The 19,618-nt window shown below is 50.7% G+C and overlaps 1 protein-coding gene across 1 annotated transcript in view; it reads right to left on the bottom strand.

Annotated features, from left to right (window-relative positions):
* Nucleotides 1–739: 739 nt before the first annotated feature.
* KIF5A (kinesin family member 5A) overlaps nt 740–19,618 on the bottom strand; it is a 31,193-nt gene continuing 12,314 nt past the window's right edge. The window contains exons 2-29 of the mRNA XM_032348777.1: nt 18,960–19,047; nt 18,776–18,849; nt 18,263–18,367; nt 17,974–18,022; nt 17,261–17,316; nt 16,931–17,018; nt 16,526–16,650; nt 15,931–16,035; nt 15,629–15,777; nt 15,374–15,522; nt 14,870–15,045; nt 13,504–13,572; nt 12,937–13,143; nt 12,494–12,640; nt 11,532–11,720; nt 11,064–11,181; nt 10,651–10,715; nt 10,450–10,559; nt 9,984–10,085; nt 9,199–9,259; nt 8,890–8,961; nt 8,614–8,718; nt 5,878–6,094; nt 5,463–5,616; nt 5,072–5,154; nt 4,636–4,663; nt 4,085–4,199; nt 740–3,015 (exon numbers count right to left, since the gene is read on the bottom strand). Coding sequence (XP_032204668.1) covers nt 4,121–4,199; nt 4,636–4,663; nt 5,072–5,154; nt 5,463–5,616; nt 5,878–6,094; nt 8,614–8,718; nt 8,890–8,961; nt 9,199–9,259; nt 9,984–10,085; nt 10,450–10,559; nt 10,651–10,715; nt 11,064–11,181; nt 11,532–11,720; nt 12,494–12,640; nt 12,937–13,143; nt 13,504–13,572; nt 14,870–15,045; nt 15,374–15,522; nt 15,629–15,777; nt 15,931–16,035; nt 16,526–16,650; nt 16,931–17,018; nt 17,261–17,316; nt 17,974–18,022; nt 18,263–18,367; nt 18,776–18,849; nt 18,960–19,047 — 2,970 coding nt within the window. The 3' untranslated portion in view covers nt 740–3,015; nt 4,085–4,120. The remainder of the gene's footprint in view (nt 3,016–4,084; nt 4,200–4,635; nt 4,664–5,071; nt 5,155–5,462; nt 5,617–5,877; nt 6,095–8,613; nt 8,719–8,889; nt 8,962–9,198; nt 9,260–9,983; nt 10,086–10,449; nt 10,560–10,650; nt 10,716–11,063; nt 11,182–11,531; nt 11,721–12,493; nt 12,641–12,936; nt 13,144–13,503; nt 13,573–14,869; nt 15,046–15,373; nt 15,523–15,628; nt 15,778–15,930; nt 16,036–16,525; nt 16,651–16,930; nt 17,019–17,260; nt 17,317–17,973; nt 18,023–18,262; nt 18,368–18,775; nt 18,850–18,959; nt 19,048–19,618) is intronic.

Below are 19,618 nucleotides of genomic sequence, written 5' to 3'. Positions count from 1 at the left end.
TGGGACAAGAGAACTGAGCTGTTGGCAAAGCAGCAGTGGAGTCCCACAGGAGAACAGAATTGTCACTGGGACTGAGGTGGGTCTGGGGGACAAAATGAAGAGAATGGCATACCATTTCTTGTTAAAAATTACAACCTAGGGGTGCCTGGGTGGTTGTTAAGCGCCTGCCTTTGGTTCAGGTCATCATCCCAGGGTCCTGGGATGGAGCCCTACATTGGGCTCCCTGCTCCTCAGGGAGCCTGCTTCTCCCTCTCCCACTTTTCCTGCTTGTGTTCCCTCTCTTGTTGTGTCTCTGTCAAGTAAATAAATAAAATCTTAAAAAAAAAACAACTACAACAACCTAGATTGATGTCTACCAGTAGTAGAATGGTTAAATAATAGGATAAGTTTATAAAAAATTATATCTATATTTTAATGAAGTAAATTTTTTAAAGACTCATGCTGAAAAGGCCATGCTGAGCGCAGTCCAACACAGGCTCTATCCCATGACCTTGAGATCATGACTGGAACCAAAATCAAGAATCAGATGCTTAATCTATTGAGCCGCCCAGGCACCCCTAATTTAATGAAGTATATCTATGTATAATGACATGAAAAGATCTCTAGAATAAATTGTCCAGTGGGGGGGGAACAAATGTGTAAATATATAGAAGAACATCTGGAAGGGTATGTACCACAGTATCAAATGCAAGTTAGGGAGCGGGACTGGGGAGGGATAAAGATTGACAACACCACAGAGTCATCATTGCATTTATTTTATTTTCAAGGTATCTATGTACATCAAGTAAATACACACTGGGGTTTGTGCGGTTTGGTTTGTCTTCCACGCTGGCATGCAACATTTTGGCAGATGTGAGTGGGCAGACCAGGTGCCCCTGGGAGTGACCCTGGCTCTCTGGAAAGGGATGCTGGGGTGGGGGGGATGTAGAGTGAAGTTTCTGGTGAAGGCCTTGTGTGTGTGTTCTTATTTATGTAAGTGAATTAGATTCCCCTTACATCTCTCTCCTCATCTGCCTGACACCTTCACGCTCTCTTATGTGTTTTAAAAGAATCATTTGGTGGCAAGATTACCTAAAGCCCACTGGCTTCTCAGGAGCCCTGCTGGCAAATCTTAGCTCAAGTCTACAGGTGCACAGGCGTCTTCCTTCTTCTCCCATTGGGCCTTTCCCTCTCTGCTCTGATTAGGGGTTTGGGGCAGGGGAGCCAGGCTGAACCCCTTTCCCTCAGAGCTGTGGTTTGCAAACTACTGTACAGAGCCCTCGGGTTCTGAACTCTTAGGACCATTCAAGAGCTCCTCCACTAATGAAGCATTTTTCCAGCAAATAAAGAAAATGTAAACTGCTCAGGTCTGCGTCACTTTGGGTTATATTTTTCTATCAGGATTCTATATACGATTTACTTTTAAAAAGGTTTGAATATCGCTGCCTTGGATTTACTCTACACCCTTCTGGTCGATTTTTTTCCCTGCATTTTTCCGTAATTGCTAGGAGGGGCCCAACAGGTAAAGGAAGAAGGAACTTTTTCCCTTGAAGGAGTCCCAGGCCAATACAGCCTGTATTTATAAGCTAGCACTCATCCCGAGCTTTCTTTCCTGCCTTCGAAGCTAGGTGATGGTTGCCCTGCTGCTGGGGGATGCTGTTCTTCCATCCTATGTAAGACTGGGTATGGGGACGCCAGACTTTCTTGACTTGGACTTTCTTGATTTTGGCCTCCACGCTCCATCCCTGTAGTTACCTAGAAAACCACCTTAGCACCATGTGGAAGGAAAGGATGTCTGAAACCAAAGTAACAGTCCTATCAATTACATGGGGCAGTGAGAGTGAGAGCGGCGGGAGAGAGCTCTCCTCTCACCACCCTCCCCCAGTCTGGGAACTCTGCTCTGCTCCTTTCTTTAAAGTGCACTTAAAACCAGATGGAGACATTATCAAAGGAATTCTGTCAAATAAAATTTGTTTTTTATGCATCATGGGGAAAAGTCAGGCTCCAGCCTGAAAGGAAGACATCTTGAGATAGATATTTTGCCAATGAACTGGAAGGTCCCAAACCAAAAGGTGGAGATGGGAAGAACATGCAGCCCAATATGGGACAGAAAAAGGAATCCAGCTCATCGCTGTGGCAAAAATACTTGGAATTTCCCAGCCTGTTCATCCCCGAACCCAAAGAAACAATCAGTTGACTACACTTGCCTACAACTATCACCTGATAGATGAGCAGCCATTGACAGACCGTTGGGAAGGGTCTGCCTCCTCAAATTTTCAAAATATTTTAAAGCAACTCTAGGTTTTGTTCACGAGTTCTGGGGCAGAGACTATCAAAAGGAGTTTTGAGGAAAAATGGATATGGTCCCTGGAATAATCCATGTCCTTGGTCATTGGGGTGGGGGATCAGGGCACAGGAAGAGGAAGGCAAAAGGTAGACTTTGGAGGGTGGAGTTGCACACCCACACTCCCTCGGTTCAGTTAAGGGATATATGAAGAAAATTCTATGCGTAATTTAGCAGTTCTTCCATGTTACCCTCCTCTGTGCTGTCTGTGAAAGAGGAGGGGGGAGGAGTCTATTTCTGTATCTTCTTATGATGCTAAGACATTCTTCTGCTTAAGGCTTTGTGTGCGTGTGTGTGCGTGTGCATGTGTGTGTGTGCATGCGTGTGAAGGATCACAGCCCTCTAGCTCCCATTTTTCCTTTTATCATCTCCATGACTAACACCACTCAGTGTGAGAGACGCATGTTTGAAAAAAGAAACATTCACCCTCCTCCCTATTGCCCCAAATGAGGAGAGTATACTATGCTTAGAAATTGCTAAATACATCATTAGATACTTAGAGAGTACGACAGAGAGAAGAGAGAGACATAGCAGCAGCTTTTGATATATAGATATAGAGTACAAAGGGATACAGAGTAAGAGAAGACATCAAACAGTACAGTTGAACAACGAGGGTTGGGAGGGAGTTGTTAGTGTCACAGACCACAGGTTTGCAGCATGCTGAGAGGAGAGGCCTCAGTCCCTCTTAGAAACTGGGGAAGAAAGAGAAAGAGCTTGTGAGGCACCACCTTCTCGCCCAGCCACTCAACAGGAACAGGGTGGCATTTGTACAAACTTTGGTTTACGGTCTTGTTCCTTTACTACCCAACAACCGGACAACACTCTCCGAGCGCCTGCTCCTCTACGCCAGCCCTTCCTCTTTCTTCCCCACCCCTCTTTCTTCGCTCTTCATGCCTTTTTGCCTATGGGTGTCTGGCCTACCATCCCGGAAAGCCCCAGAGAGGGCCTGGCTTGGATGCAGCCCAGCAAGCGATGGGCCATATTCTCTCATTTCTAGGTCTCCAGAGATGCAAAGGGGACAATAAGACAGGCTCCTAGTGTCCAGCTCTGGGTCCTCAAGCAAGTGAGAAGCCTGGGGACACACAGACACCAGGAAGGCACCTGGCCTGCTGGAAGAGAGGACCTGGGGACAGAGGTGGGATAAGGAGTCTGAGAGGGGAAACACAGCTATTTTCTGCCTCTGCCGAGCAAGGTGGCAGGGGGTGCTGATGCTGCAGTATAGAGACAAAAAGCGCTCCTGGGGCATTTCCTAATGCTTCTGGGTGACCTACACAGTTATGAGATGTATGGGACACAGGTACAGGAATGAAGACGACACCTCCTTTACTGGAAGCAAGTTGGTTAAGAAAATACCTATCCATCCTAAATTATTTTAGGGTGGAGGCAGAGAGGGGGTTGAGCTGATCTCTCTCAAGATCTCCTAAAATCCCCTACATTCCCGAAACTGGAACTGGGTGTGGCTCTAGACCCGCACCGCCTCTGCTCACCCTTTTTGACGTGTGGCAGTGACCCCTAGTGGCAGAAAGGCAGTACTGTGGCTACTGCTTTGGCCAAAAAGGAAGCATCAGCGGGGGAGGGGAGGTCAGTGTCCAGAGCCTGGGGGTCAGTAGGGACGTATCCCCCAGGCAGGGAAAGCAGGAGCTGAGGGACAACTATATAGTAAAAGTTTTGAGATGATGAGAGAAAGCAGGAGAAACACAGAGGCGGAGGGCAAGACAGGAGGCAACCGGAGGCTGGTCAGAGGAAGCAGCCTGAAGCTACCTGAAAGTGCAGGTTTGCGGCAGTCCATGAGGGAGATTAGCTGGCTGCCGTCTCTTGGTGGAGAGGGAAAAGCTTGGCCTGCTCCTCAGCCTCATAGCCGCATGGCAGGTCACTCCTAGAAGAACAGACCCAGCATGGTCAGCTTCATATAAAGGAAAACATTCCTGTCACTGTGTTCTCATAGCATCCCTATGAGACAACAAAAGGCAGGGACTACTTGAGGTTTACAGGAATACAAGGAAAACCGAAGGTGGAGAGATGGAGCCGACTCGCCCAAAGGAAGGAGAGAAAGCCAGGTCATCAGATGGTCATGCCATTCCCCCAGACCACAAAACAGAGTGGGGAGAAGCCCCAGGTGGGATTGGAGATGTGCTCTCTGCACCAAGAGGCAGGGAATGAATAGATCCTGGGGACAAGGTGATGGAGAGGAAGGTTCTCATTCCCTCCTTTCCCTGCAGGCTCCAGAGAACCTCTAAGTAGGGCACAGGGAAAACTTAATCATTTCTTCGGGTCCCACCCAGAGAACTCAAGAGCAACAGCGACTGGTGTACCTGTTGTCATTGATATCTGTGGCATTTCCTGAAGGCATCATCATCGAGAACATAGGATTAGGAGAAGAAAAAAGAATATGGCATGTTAGAAGCCATCTCCCCAAACCCTCTCTCATCCTGACCAATTAGAGAAAAAGGCAAGACTTCGGAGTATAGCTGCCACCTGGGTCTGTGGCTCTTTATTTTCAAATACCCCAAGCTGCCTGCTCATTTTGTTTGAGAAAGTTCTCCCTGATCCCTTCTGAAGGAAAGGAAAAGGGGAAAGGGAGGGGAGGGTGGGGACAGGCACGGCAATAGGAGGAATCCACTTCTAAGGTCCAAGACCCTGAAGTGATGGGCTGTGTTCAAGCTGTAGGTACAGCGTCACTGACTTTTCTTCTACTTTCCAACTTGCCCTGGGGATCCCAAAGGCTGGTCGCCCATATTTTTCACTCACCGTTGTCCATGTTGGCCTTCTGGTAGGAAGCCAGGGGCCCGCCAGAAGATGGGGCCGCACTGCTGGTACAGGAGTTTGCAAAGCTGGATGGAGCAGAGGAGAGAGATGCTGCCCCTGGCACCCACCCTCGAGGACCCAAAGGACCCAGAATCCCCAAGAGGAGGGAGCTGTACTCCCCTCCCATCCCCAGAGAACACAAGGCAACAAACAGGGCCACAGGCTGAGAGGGCAATGCCCACCTTCTAACTGTAGGTGTGAAGGTGAGAAAGGGTTCAAAATGAAGCTACTTAGGAAAGGAATTAAGTGTCAGCCAAAAACTGACCCAAACTATGCCCTGTGGAGAGCAGAGAGCCTTAGGTGGGGACTCCAGCCCATGCCCGGGGCCACTCACTACATGTCCGAGGTGGAGCTGGGCGCAGCCTGCAGGTACAGATTCTGGTAGTTCTGGAAGAGGCTGTTGGTGTAACTGATGCACTCAGGGCTCCGGGTGCCACAGGGGTTGGTGGGTGAAGACGCTGGGTAGTGGCCGGGCCGGACGGGTTTGGCTGTGGTAAAGCAAGGAAAAGGACCATGAGGACGCTGCTTCCTTGCAGTTATCCCAGTCCTGGAAGTCATGGAGCTGGAGCTGGACCAAGCTGCTCAGGACCTCACTCTCATTTTTATACACTTTTGGGGGGAGGGTAGTGGGGTGGTCCTCGGGGGGAGGTAGGCGAAAAAGCAATCATCTAGTTGCCTGACACTTAGGAATGTGCTGATCTCCCCCAGAGGTAATCCCAGCTCATCTATAGCCTCTTACCCCCACTCACCGATCTGAGCAGAGTGGCCCCGCTTGCCGGAGCTCTTGTATCGGACGGCCTCCTTGATGCGATCCACCTCCTGCTGGTACCGGCGCTTGTCCTTCATGGCGCCCTCCTTGGCCTCCTTCAGTGCACCCTCCAGGGCCTTAACTCTCTCAGCCGTAGCCCTAAGTCGTTTTTCCAATTTAGGAAGCTCACAACGCAGATCTGCATTGTCACGTACCAGCTGTGGGGTAAGCCCAAGGGAAGAGGCCAAGGCAAAGCCAGCGACCCAAGAGAGAGCCAGCAGTAGGGGTACGGGGGTGCAAGGCAGGGAGACAGAATAAAGAGAAATCAAGTCAGAGAAGATGGAGACCGCGCTTTTTCCTCAAAAGACCTCGTTGCCTTTACCTAATTGCTCCTCTGGCCTGCTTTTTCCTCCTCCCGGAGCAAAGTGGTCAGGCATGAAAAAGTTACATCATTTTCTGAGCAGCAAAATGTGCCAGCTCCACCACAGCCCCAAACTCTTGTGACAGTGCCCTGTCCCAGTCTTTTCCTGGCCTCAATACCCACGCCCCCAGACCTCACAGCTTGCGCCAGGCCTACAGCCCCAAGGCAACCATGTGGGTGAGGCAGCCCTCACCCAGAGATGGCTTTGTCGGCATGCATAGGGCAGGCAGCAGGAGACGAAGCACCGTCTGGAAGATGCGTATGGTTTTGAGTACTGGTTAGGTGCAGTGCAAAGCAGAAGCTGGAACGTGGGAGCCCCCGACTCACCACCCCCCCACCAGCACACATTCACACAGCACCCCATAGGAAGGAAAGAAAATGTTTGAGGGCTCACAAACATTTGGGCTCATTACCTTTACATTCAAGGATTTCCCGGACTGTCCCTCCCCCATTTAATTTAAGCAACCACCTTGCAGCCAGAGAAGACTTCCTGATCTTTTTTATAGGGTTCACACAATAACGGGGGGCCCTCCAGCCTGTGGGAGCCGGCTTTGAAAGATACCAGGTGAACTGGTAGAGCACATAACCCAGGAGAAAGGACAGAGCTTGGAAATAAATCTGTGCCCCTTCCACTTTGGGCAACTTAAAGATTATAAACAATGGTTTGCTGTGACAAGAGTCCAGCTTAGTTAGGAATAGGGCTCAAGGCCTGGCTATTTAAGATTCTGTGTAAGTTTCTACATCTCCCTCATTTCCCTATCTAGTCTTGTGTCTGCTGAAGTAGGACATTGTGAGGAGTCCTCCATCATTGAGGTGAGTTGTTTTTGGTGTTTGTGACTTCACACAGAGAGAAGCAGTGGCTTCAGCGAGGAAAAAGGAAACTAAGCCTGGAGGGTGTGATGCTACGTGCAATAGGCCAGGACAAACCTTGCAGGCTTCCACTTATAGGAGGTACTTTGAGGAGTCAGACTCATAGAGAACAAAAGAAGAATGGAGGTTGCCAGGGGCTGGGAGGGAGGGGGAATGGGAGTTACTGCGTAGTGGGTATAGAGGTGCGGTTTTACAAGACGACAGGGGTGGGGAAGGACGGTGGGGGAGTCACACAAAAGTAGGAATGCATTTAATACCACTGAACTTAAAGATCATTCTGGTGGCAAATTTTATGTGTATTTATCACACTAAAAATATTGGGGAAAAACAAGCAACAGGACACACATTTGGACAGGGAAGGAAAGTGAACACAGAAAGGAGAAGAGGATGGCAGAACAGATTGCAAATGTTTCTTCCCTGAACTTTCAACTTTTCCGGAATGTTGTTACATTGTTATACTGCTGTATGTATAATGAGCAAGGGGGGAAAGATAATAGTGCAGCCCTATGCAGGCCCAAATAAAATAAATATACCCTCCAGATTATCACTGGGCCACAGTTCTGGGATTTTTCCCCTCCCATTATATATGTTTAAAAAGAAAAAGTACCAAGTATTTGTTAAATATGCTGGGCATTGCGCTGAGAAATTTAAGCTCCAGGTTAGTGAGAAGATGAGTCTAAATCAAATGTCCAGGTGGGATTGAAAGAAAGGGCATGAAGTATAGATCAGGGTTTATTTCATGTGTCAGTTAGAAGAGCCGGTTGACACATTGGGGCACCTGTCCTCAAGGCTCAGATATTTGGTGCTGGCGAGGGTATTCCTGCCCTGTACGCACCAAACATTTCCTGTCCTGACTCCTTTGCACTGCCCCTTCCACTTCCCCACCCCATACCTTTGAAACCCAGTCAGCCACCTAAGGAGCCACAGCAGCAAGGAGGGGGACAGAGAGGCAGCAACTTAATACAATGGGTTCCAACCAGCCCCTGTGAGGGGCTGGTTGTGCCATCTGGAGGACACCTTTTTAAATTAATTACCCCGCCTGCCTGCCCCAGGCCTGGGCAGATGGAGTTCTCTCTATGAGAGAAAGCCCCACTTCCCTGGCTTTTTCCTCATCTCTGACCAGTACCCCTCGTCTGTAGTTACAGGCCCATACTTCTGAAACATCTACCAGTTTCAACCTCTCCCTCCAAATCCAGAGGCCTGGGGCATTTTTCCCTTTGAACGGGGGCAGGTTGGTAGCTTTGAGAGGGGAGAACAGGGATGGAACAAAGACCAGGGCAAAAGTGGAACCAAAATGGTAAGGAAGGGATCAGCAGGAAAAGTAAAACGGAAAAGGAAGGAAAACATGCAAAAGTCCATTTTCCTAAATCTGAGGGACCTTGAAGGATTTGGGTCTCCCAGGCACCTGGCCTCAAGAGTTCTCTTCACCCTGTCCCCTACTCTTACCTGTTTGTGAACCTTTGTAAGCTGTTCCAGGTTGTTCTCAAGAAAGGAAATCTTCTGCTTTTGGGAGTGAATCCCCCCACTGTCCTCGGGCTCCATTTCTGCACTCTGATGAAAGACGGGGGCGGGGCGGGGGGGGCGGAGATGTGGCTGTCCCAAGGTCAGAAAGGTCTCACCCACACCCATCCAAGCCAGCTCCACTGGCAGCCACAGGGGTTGGAGAAAGCTGTGGGCAGGGGACAGTATGGGGGCTGGGAAGTTTCCAAGGATGGAACTCACTTTCTTGACTCGAGTCGTGACGTCTTGAACGAACAGCTTGCGAAGGTTGTGGAGGGTCTGGAGTTCCCGGGCCTGGAAAGAATGATGACAGATTGGGGATAGCCAAATCCCAGGTTAGCCTCTTGGCTCCCAAATTATAGGAACCATCAGTCTATCTGGGCAGGTGAGTCACTGATCCTTTAGGAAAGGATATGTCCTGATTATGCCACAGACTGACTCTGTGTAAGGAAAGGGGTTATGGAGAAGTCAGGGAAAGAAATGAAGCCCCCACCTCACCCTGTTAACTTGGCCCAGAGGGAAACCACTCACAACTGTCTCCTCCAGACCCTTGAGGTCCTGCTTGGACTGTTCATGTCGCTCATACAGAAATCTGGGGCAAGAAGAAAACACAAGAGTCCCTCAGGACTTCCCGTCCTCCCTCTCTCCTCCCTCTCCACTCCCTTGATCCAGACTCTGTTGTAACTAATTATACAAGTTACCCATGTTTGCTGTGCAGAAATTAGAAAAGAAAAAGAAAGTATGATGAGTTTCATAAAAAGCCCATAATTTGGGGCACCTGGGTGGCTCAGTGGGTTAAAGCCTCTGCCTTCGGCTCAGGTCATGATCTCAGGGTCCTGGGATCAAGCCCTGCATCGGGCTCTCTGCTCAGCAGGGAGCCTGCTTCCTCCTCTCTCTCTGCCTGCCTCTCTGCCTACTTGTGATCTGTCTGTCAAATAAATAAATAAAAATCTTTAAAAAAAAAAAAAAGCCCATAATTTGACTACGTACAGATCAAACCACCATTAACATTCTGGTGTCTGTCTTTCTGCACTCTTACTTCTATGCAGGTATATCCCACTAAAATTGTATGGGATCGTACCATTCATACTGTTTTGCAGCCTGCTTTTCACCCTTAGCAGAACATCACCCACATCTTTCCAGGCCAGGGCAGCTAATATTCAATAGAGGTAATCTCTGAACGTCTTTTTTGGGGGGGTCCTTCCCCACACCATCTGATGATTCTTCCGAGGCATTTGCCGGCCGGGGGCCACCGTTTCCCACACGCATGGCACCCGGCTCTGCAGGTGTGAGTAGTGGGCTGGGCCAACACTCACGTCAGCTCCTGGAGCTTGCTGCTCTTCTCGTGTTCTTCATTCTTCAGCTTCTCGTAGTCGGCCTGGAGCTTCTCTAGCTCTAACTGCAGCTTCTGATTCAGGCTGCCGAGGGCAAGGAGGTGTGGGAGAGAACAAAAAGGTTATTAATGAGAGGAAAAGGGAAGACCAGCCCTGGAAACGTTTCCTTCTGGTACAAGTGGGTCTGGTTAGGACTGAGGGACGCTTCTACCTTCAGATTAGCAGAAGGAGATGCAGGCCTTGGCTTCCACAACAGCGTGAGGAGCCGTGGGCTATCTAATCATAAGAGCTCAAGGAGAAGAACTAGTCCTCACTGCTGTGCCTCCTGGAGTTCGGCTGCAAAGTTGTGGCATGGTTGTGGGGGGAAGTGGCCCATGGAAATGAATAAGCCAGACCCCGGGCCAAGAGGGAGCCTAGAGGCCAGAGCCGGCCAGGGGGGGACTCTTACTCTTTGAGCTCATCAATGGTCTTCTGCTTCTCGTTGATCTCGTCCCGGAGCCGGGCCAGCTGCCGGTGATGGGCCTCCCGGTGACTCTCCAGCTGCACCTCCAGGGCCTTCTGCGAAGACCCCCATCCCACGCTCAAAGCCAGACTCCCAGGCACCAGATGGGAGAGGGCCCCAGCTGTGCCCTGCCCCTTCCCCACTCACCTTCACATCATCTGCATCCTGGGTGTCCGGCTCCTTGTCCTTTAGGGCCACTTCATGCACAGTTTCTGAGGGAAAGACGGGAGAGCAGCTTACTTAGCACCCACCTCCTCTGGAAAGAACTCCACTTTGTGACCAGAGTTCCAGGAGGACAGAGGACAGTGACCCAGTGTGGGCCCCTGAGGATGTGCTGGGTTAGGACAGTGCAGTTTGATACGGCAGGGAAAGAGGTCCCTGGAGGGTTTATGGCTCGTGTACAATAAGCTATGGGCCCAAGCTTCCATGGTCTCAATCTCATGCGTGGGATGACCGTGCTGTTAGGAGGTGTATTTTGGTGTTCATGCCTTTTCCTCCCTGCCCCGCTCTGGGATCTCAGGTCCCAGGATGCGTGGTTTAGAGGTTGAAGAAGGCCTCACCCTGGGCCTGGAGCTTGGCCAGCTCATCGCTCAGGGAGTCATAGGACTCTTCCAGGTGCCGCTTCTTTAGCTCCACACTCTGCATATATTCTGTAAGTGAGCGGATCTTGGCCTCGTGCTAGTGGGGGGAGGGTTGGGGTGGGGAAGAAGAGGGATGGAGTCAAGGACACAGCTGGGCAACACTGACCTCTGCAGCTCTTCTCCCAGGGCCCCCCCTTATGCTGCACCGGCCTGTAGACAGTGGGCCATGGGCCATTTCTTTAAAGCCCCTTCCTTGAGACCCCATCAGCTCAGAGGGTGGTACCCCCTCTGAACCTTCCCTTCCCCTGCCCGGCCCCTCTCCGGCTAGCCCAGGTGCTTCTGTTCTAAACATTGGCTGACCCTAGGCCCTTGACATGAAGGGTGACATAGCTGCAGAGCCGTACTCCTTCCCATAGCATGCAAAGGCTCTCAGTGCCCGGTGCTCACCTGGGAGATGAGGAGCTGGCAGGATGAGAGTTCCCGCCCAGTCACCTCCATCTTGCGGTGACATTCGACCTGCAGGTTCTCCAGCTGCCGGCAGCGCTTGACCACTGACTTGACTTCCGACTTGATTTTGCTGATGTAGAGTCGGGCCACTGTGAACTCCTCCTCGATGGCTCCGCTGATCTCCACTGGCTACAGGGTGGGAGAGGGCAGGAAGAGGTGCTTCTGGGCTGCAGGGAAGCCTTTTCCCATTCCCAGGGATCCGGCCCATCCCCGCATACGCCCTCCCACATGGAGACTTGGGTGGCACCCGTATTTTCCAAACAACTTTCAGAGGCTATCACCTGACATTTCATACTAAATCCTTCTCCCTGCACTTAAAGATCCAGCTCTGACAGTCGCCCTCTTCCATCTTATAGAGCAAAGTGATTTGGAGTCGCACTGATCTGCTCGATGGGCACGGCCATGGACTTGCATATCTCATTCCCAGCTCTGGGCCTCACCCCTAACACCCGTTATCATATGCCCATCTCCAGGGCCTCTTTTTTAATTTTTTAAATTATTTTTTAAAGATTTCATTTATTTGACAGATACAGTGAAAGAGGGAACACAAGCAGGGGGAGTCGGAGAGGAAGAAGCAGGCTTCCCATAAAGCAGGGAGCCTGATGTGGGGCTCGATCCCAGTATCCTGGGATCGTGACCTGAGCTGAAGGCAGACACTTAACGACTGAGTCACCCAGGCGCCCCTCCGTGGCCTCTTTATTCAGCACCCTCTAGAAGGTGTATTTACGCAGAGTCTATGCAAAAGTCTACATGTTTTCCCGGGTCTAATTTAAAGGCGTGTTTCCTGGCTCTTTGGCCCACCTTCCTCAGTATCCCTGAGGGCCTGGTGCCCCGCTGCCTCTTCCACCAGTGCCCAGGGCAAGAATGACCAGAACAAGACTGCTGCCTCCAGTCCCACTCACCAGCTTAATCTCCCCGTTGCCGACGATGACACTGAACTCACTCAGGTCCTTCATCAGCCCGTTCAGCACCTCTGCAATTCGTTTCCGCTGGTGTCCACTGACCTCTTGTAGCCGCTGCAACTCAGACTCCAGAGCCAGCATGGTGGCCTGGGGACAGCCCCTCACGTCACCCCATGGCCATCTTCCCACTCCCCTCCCTAGCCCAGGCGGAGCCTCTGTCTCAGATGTGACCCCGAAGATGGCTACAGAGAGAACACAGGCCCTGCCAAAGGGTCTGGAAGAGATAGGGGTCAGGAGGGCGAAGGGTGGTGACAAGGCGGGAGAGGGTCCCCTTGCACACTGCACAGTGGGGCAAAGGCATGAGTGTGATGTGCCCCCCATATACAGAGGTCCCTGGTGGTGTCTGGAGGCCGGGGGCGCCTGGACCCCAGTCAACCACTCACCACCTTCTGAGACAGCTCATCCACCAGCAGCTGGTTCTGCTGGCTCTTCTCCTCCACCTCCTGGGACTTCTGGTCATAGTTCACGGCCAGCTCCTCCAGGGCCTGCAGCACCTCCTTCACCTCCTCCTTAGCAGCATCATTCTCCGACTGCAGGTGGCTCAGCTCCCGCTGGACCTTCTCATTGTCTCCCCGAGTGGACACCAGCAGCTGGGAGCAAGAGGCAAGGCACGTGAGGGGGTCTGCCACCAGTGACTGGCCCCCTGGTCAGGGGAAGCCAAGAGCACTGCCCCAGACGGGGCTTCTCTGCCCCCTAAGCCTGGAAGGCAGAGCTCAAGGAGAGGGGCAAGGGTCAAAGTGAGAGCAAGAGGGCTGTAGGCATCACAGAAGGAAGAAACACCCAAACTCCCAAACCTGTGTTTTACACACAGTCCCAGTTAAGTCCTGAGACTTGGAAAGTTTGGGGTTGGGGGGTGACCAAGTTCTTCTTCCATCTGGTTGTAAAAGGTCTTTTATGCCTTTTAGGGAACACACTGCCCTCCTCTCATGTCTGGTCCTCCTTCCCATTACCTCTTCCTGGTCCAGCATCTGCTGCTTAAGCTTCTCTATGAGCTGACTCTGCTGGTTGATCTCATCATCCTGTTGGAGGCAAGGGGGAATGGTCGGGTGAAGGGAATCTGCTCTGTCTAGTCAGGACTTACGGGGGTGTGGGCAGAGGAAGGATCCTGACAAAGCTCCAGACAGTTCAGGCTTTGAGTTAGAAACCCCATATCCTAAAAAGAAGTTTTTCCCTCAGTCTCTTGCCTCATTCCTGTCCTCACTTTCAAATTCCTTTCTCCCTAGAAGGTGGTATAACCTTGACAATACACCGCAAGAGCCTTTAGGTTAAAGCGCATATCCTCTAACCTAGAAATCCCACTTTGGGCTCCTGGGTGGCTCAGTGGGTTGGGCCGCTGCCTTCGGCTCAGGTCATGATCTCAGGGTGCTGGGATCGAGTCCTGCATCGGGCTCTCTGCTCAGCAGGGAGCCTGCTTCCCTTCCTCTCTCTCTGCCTGCCTCTCTGCCTACTTGTGATCTCTCTCTGTCAAATAAATAAATAAAATCTTTAAAAAAAAAAAAAGATTTTGGGATGCCTGGGTGGCTCAGTTGGTTAAGCAGCTGCCTTCGGCTCAGGTCATGATCCCAGCATCCTGGGATCGAGTCCCACATCCGGCTCCTTGCTCTGCAGGGAGCCTGCTTCTCCCTCTGCCTCTGCCTGCCATTCTGTCTGCCTGTGCTCGCTCTCTCCCTCTCTCTCTGATAAATAAATAAAATCTTTAAAAAAAAAAAAAAAAAAGAAATCCCACTTTAGTGCTCCACATTAATCAAATCACTCAAAAGCAAAAACACGTTACTAAAAACAGAGAAGACTAGAAGCCCTGTAATTAACAGTTCGATGCATTTCGATAAATGGACGGTTAGGTAGCCATTTAAAATAAAATACTTCTGTAAGGAATCGGTAACAAAGTGGGAAATTGTTCCTTATACGATGTGGAATGAAGGAATCAGATGCAAAATTACATATACAGTGTATCTCAATTCATGCTCTCTGTGTGGAGAAAAGCAGAATGCTAAAGGTACTATCTCTGAATGGTGGGATGATGGAGGACTTAAATTTTCTTCTGTATATTTTTAATCATCTTCTAAATTTCTTAATATAATTTTTATTAAGTTCAATTTTAATTCTGGGATAGTTAACACACAGTGTTATATTAGTTTAAGGTGAACGATGCAGTGATTCAATAGTTCTAAATGTTACTCAGGGCGACATTCCACATGTTCAATAACAAGCATATGTCCCTCTTAAAAAATTTAAAAAAAGAGGTAGTACAAGTGAGTTCCTTCATCCCTCACTTCTCATGCCACTGGCTGCCCCCTGTGCCCTGGGCATCCTCACCTTGTCATCAAGCTGCTTATAGAGGCGGCGGATCTCCTCCTCATATTTCTGCCGCTCCTCAGGGGCGATGCGCACCACAATGGAAGAGTTGTCATTCACAGGCGTCTCCTCACAGAGCTCAGTTCCCAGGGCCGCATCGTCCCCAGCCAGGCGCTCCGTCTCAGGCACATTCTCTCCTGGCCAAGGGGCAGAACAAGAACAGGGATGGGAGAAGATCCTTCAGGACTCCTTCCTGCCTCCATCCTCAACACTGAGACCTCCGGGCAGGTCTCCATCTCTGTTGCCAAGTGCATGCACCGCCAACCTTTTCTGGGGGGTGGTGGGATAAGGGCTGCCATCAGCCCCCTCTCCCCTTCCCTCATCACCGCTGGACTGCACCCCTCCAGAGATGCAACCCTCCTTGGAGGTTGGCCCGCCCTGAAGCCCCACACCAGACAGGGCCCCTCTGGTCCCCTCAGCCTCCTCCTCCTGCCGCCTCTCACACCAGCTCGAACCCTCTCTAACCATTGCGCCACCGGCTGAGCTCAGCCTCTAGCTTGGCAATTGTCTCCTTCTGAGCCTTTGTCTTCTCCTTCTCCTTCTCATATTTCTTCTTCCACTGCTCAGCAGTCAGCTCCAGATTCACCGAGGCAGTGTTCTTAATGGTCTTTGCCCTGGGGGAGGAGAACAAGGAGCTGAGACCTCCATGAAGGCTGGTGTGACACGGAGGGGTGAGAGAGCAACAGGGGCTGGTTCAGGAGTGGGGACCCTGCCACTGACCGCTGCCCGAACATCAGGGTGGACTTGGTCTCTGCGTCATTGTAGCTGGACGGTGAGCAGCAGATGAACATAGTCGTCCGGCAGTTTCCTCCCAGAGAGTCCTGGAGAATTCGTGTCATTTTGCTGTCGCGATACGGGACATAGCTTTTCTGGGGGAGGAGGGAGACCATGAATCAGAAAAATATTCAACAAGGAAATCAGAAAGGACAGTGATGCTGACAAGGGATTGCACACCCCATGGATCAAGCATGATGAGATGGCAGCAGTAGAAGAAGATGGGACAAGGCCTAAGGGACACTCACCGTGCCTTCAGCCAGCGCAGAGATCACGTTCCCAAGGGCTGACAGTGACTTGTTGATGTTCTTTGCCTCATCAAGCACAGCCCCCTCTGCTCCGGTCTTGCTGACCTACCAGAGCATTAAGGAAGGAGCATGTCACGAGAGCTGCAGGGGAAGAGAGGGCTCTCACGGCCTCTTCTCCACTCAGGAGGATTCAGTCCAAGGACGGGAGGGGACAGGGGAAGAGAACAGACAAGGCCCTTCCTCTATTACCCTAACCCTCTTGCCAAAGCCACCCCTTCCCACCCACGTATTGTACTACCCCATTTATAGGAAATGTCCAGAAAAGGCAAATCCACAGAAACAAAAAGTAGATTAGTGATTGCCAGGGGCTAGGGGAGAGGGGAATAGGGAATGACTGCTAACAGGTGATGAAAATGCTCTAGAATTAGTGGTGATGGGTGCACAACCTTCCAAGAATCCTAAAACCCATGGAGCTATATATTTCAAAATGGTGAAACTTTATGGTATGTGAATTATATCCTAAAGAAAAAGTTATTTTGATGAAACCAAGTCCCCAGACCTCCTCCCCTGCCCACCCCACCGCCAGGTCCCCAACCTTCTCACTCCCCGCCAGGTCCACAAGATACAGCTTCCCACTGAGCTTCTGCTCCGTCTCCATGTTCTCCTGCTTGATGTTGATGAGGAAGATGCTGTGGCTCCGAGAGCTGTGCTCGTTCATGTCTGCAGGGCCAAGGCAGAGGCAGTCCTTGTACCGATACCTGTGGAGCTGAAGCCCGAAGCCCCCAGTCTCACCTGACCGCTGGCCCACCCAGAGACAGAGGGCACCTGCTAGGACCAGCCCTGCCACTGCACCTCCCAGGCAGCTGGGTGGCACATCCAAGAGGGGCCCCTTCTTCTGGAGGACACAGTCCGTCCTTGCTCCCTTCCAGTCCCTCAGCCCCAGAGGACGCAGAGGAGTAGCAAACTCCCAGACTCAAGAGCCCCGTAGATCCCCACTCACTGGTGACAGCCACATGACGATTTGATTTCCCCTCATCAATCACATCTAAAATCTCCTCGGGACTGGACACAAAGCGTTCGGTACAACCCTGCAGGAGGCAAATGGACAGTGACCCACGAATGTTGATCTGCAGATTGTATTACCTGCATGCTGACCAGACGACCTTTCAAAACTGTCTTTTCCAAACCCTCAGACTTTCCCTAGCACTTGGCACATCTCACTTCTCTAAGACATCTGCCTTCCAACTTCCGGGTCTCTGGTCTACACTCCTGCCATGCCCCCACTCTCAGGACAGTGACCCCCGCCCAGATGCCCCATCCCCACTCTCACCTTGACAAATGGCACCCGATTCTTGTCCTCATGCACAGACAGATTTGTCTTGGTCACTGAATCAAGACAATGCAGGGTAAGCAAGGCCCGCAGTCCTTCCCCCAACCCTGTACCCTGCAGCCTGCTGAGACAGTAGTTTCTTCTAGGTGAAAAAATGAGGGGGTGTCTGGGTGGCTCAGTCGGTTAAGAGTCCATCTCTTAATTTTGGCTCAGGTCATGATCTCACAGTCATGAGATTGAGCCCTGCGTCGGGCTCTCTGTGATCAGTGAGAAGTCTGCTTGTCCCTCTCCCTCTGCTCCTCCCCCACTCCCGCCACCACTCACACTTGCTTGCTCTCTCAGATAAATAAATAAATAAATATATATATATATAAAAATATATATATAAATGCTAAAAAATAGAAATAAAAATAAAGGAGAAAGACTTCCCCGTGAAGTTTTAATTCCCTGCACACACTGAAAGCTTAGTTTCTTCTCTTCCAGGATTCTAGCCTCAAGGTTCCAGCTGGTCTCAGGCCATTTCTATATAGGCCTGGTTGTCCACACTCATCTTCTGACCCTTTTCACTTTTGGAAACTTTGGGGAATGGAGGGAAGGGACATGGGTATGAGTGTGTGTGTGTGTGTGTGTCCTCTGCACAAAAGCAATGTGATCTTTCTTTTCCTGGCCCTCCTCACACCCCCACCTGCCCAGTTGGGTTAAACACCACTCACCATCCAGAAGGTCGCGAATTTTGTCCAGGTAAATCTCAAAGTAAGAAACCTGGTCAGGGAGAAAGTGAAGAGGCCTATCTTAAATCTGACCCAGGGATCTCACGTGACTATGACCTGCTCAAATGGTAGGTGGAGGGGAGAAAGAGCAGATGAGAATATCTTAGCAGAGAAGAACTGAAGTAACCAGAGCAGAAAGTAAGTTGGGCTGCCCAGGTACTCAGCGGGTTCGAACTAGTTCTTCCCCTCCCAGGCCCCATTTGAGGATGCCCAGCTGTCATGCCGTGATCACCTTGATGTGGAACTCAAGGTTCTCATCCATGGAGTAGATGTGGTTGAAGATGTCTCGGGCAATTCGAGGAATGATTCCCATCAGCTGGGGGTCATGAAGCTTTCCCTGGGGAGGAAGGGTATTCCAGAATGAGGCTGAGAGTCCGAAAGAATGAGACAACTCAAGAAGTATGCAGGTGAACCCAGAGGTCAGAGTGGGTAAGAAGACCATCTTGAGGTAGGAGGCAGTCACTGCCATGTCTACCTTTAACTCGAACAATGACAGACCTGAGTGGCCCTCTGGACTTTTATGGCAGCTGCTTTTCCAAATCAAAAGAAGAAAACTAGAGTAGTGGAAAGGACGGAAAACTGCAGCAGGCTGGGGGGATTTCACTACACTTCCACTATCATCCTGCCCCTCCACTCATCCTCCAGACCAAGCAAGCTTGATTCCTAGGTCTTGCCCTACCGAGATTCCTGGGCCTCCCATTAACACTCCCAGCTCCTCACCCCTCATGGAAGTCAGAACCCTCACCTCCATGGTATGTGTTTTCCCTGAGGATGTCTGTCCATAAGCAAAAATGGTGCCATTGTAGCCAGCAAGGACATCTGGAAGAGACAGCAGAGAAAGAGCACTGGTGGAAAGAAGTGGGGTAAGGAATGGCAAACCTGAAAACATACATTCCAAAAATATATCTTACAAAGATAATACATGTTACCTTTGACAATCTGCATGGCACATGCATGATAAACTTGCTCCTGAGTCGTGTTTGGGGGGAACACACGGTCAAAGACATATGGCTTCCCCTAGAATGGGAATAAAACATGGCAGACATAGGCAGTCAGGATGTGAGGGAGAAGAAATACCACGGCTCCCTTCCATTAGCCTGAGAAGGTCCCTGTTTTTCAGCCATCTGTATCCACGGGTGGTTTGGGGGGATGACCCGGACTAGAGAAAGAGGAGCAAAAGTTAGTGCTGACAGCAGGAGCTGTTCCCATGTGCTAGAGAGTGCCATTGAAAAGTGTCACAGCATGAGACTGTGTGAGGGGATCTCAGTCTTGGTGTAATGATTTAGCACTCCACCACTCCAGGCCCCTCCCTGGGAAACCTAACAGGTAAAGACAGTAGGTCCACAGGCCATGGAGAGTGAAAAACAATTCATTAACATTAAAAATCTAGGGATGCCTGGGTGGCTCCGTCGGTTAAGTGTCAGCCTTCGGCTCAGATCAGGATCCCAGCGTCCTGGGATCAAGCCCCACATCCGGTTCCTTGCTCAGTGGGGAGCCTGCTTCTCCCTCTGCCTGCCACCCCCCTCCCACCCCACAGCTCTTGGTCTCTGTTTCTGACAAATAAATAAATAAAATCTTTAAACACATT

This window comes from Mustela erminea, chromosome 6, assembly GCF_009829155.1.
Source record: "Mustela erminea isolate mMusErm1 chromosome 6, mMusErm1.Pri, whole genome shotgun sequence".
Taxonomy (NCBI): domain Eukaryota; kingdom Metazoa; phylum Chordata; class Mammalia; order Carnivora; family Mustelidae; genus Mustela; species Mustela erminea.
This window is presented reverse-complemented; position numbering and strand designations above follow the sequence as displayed.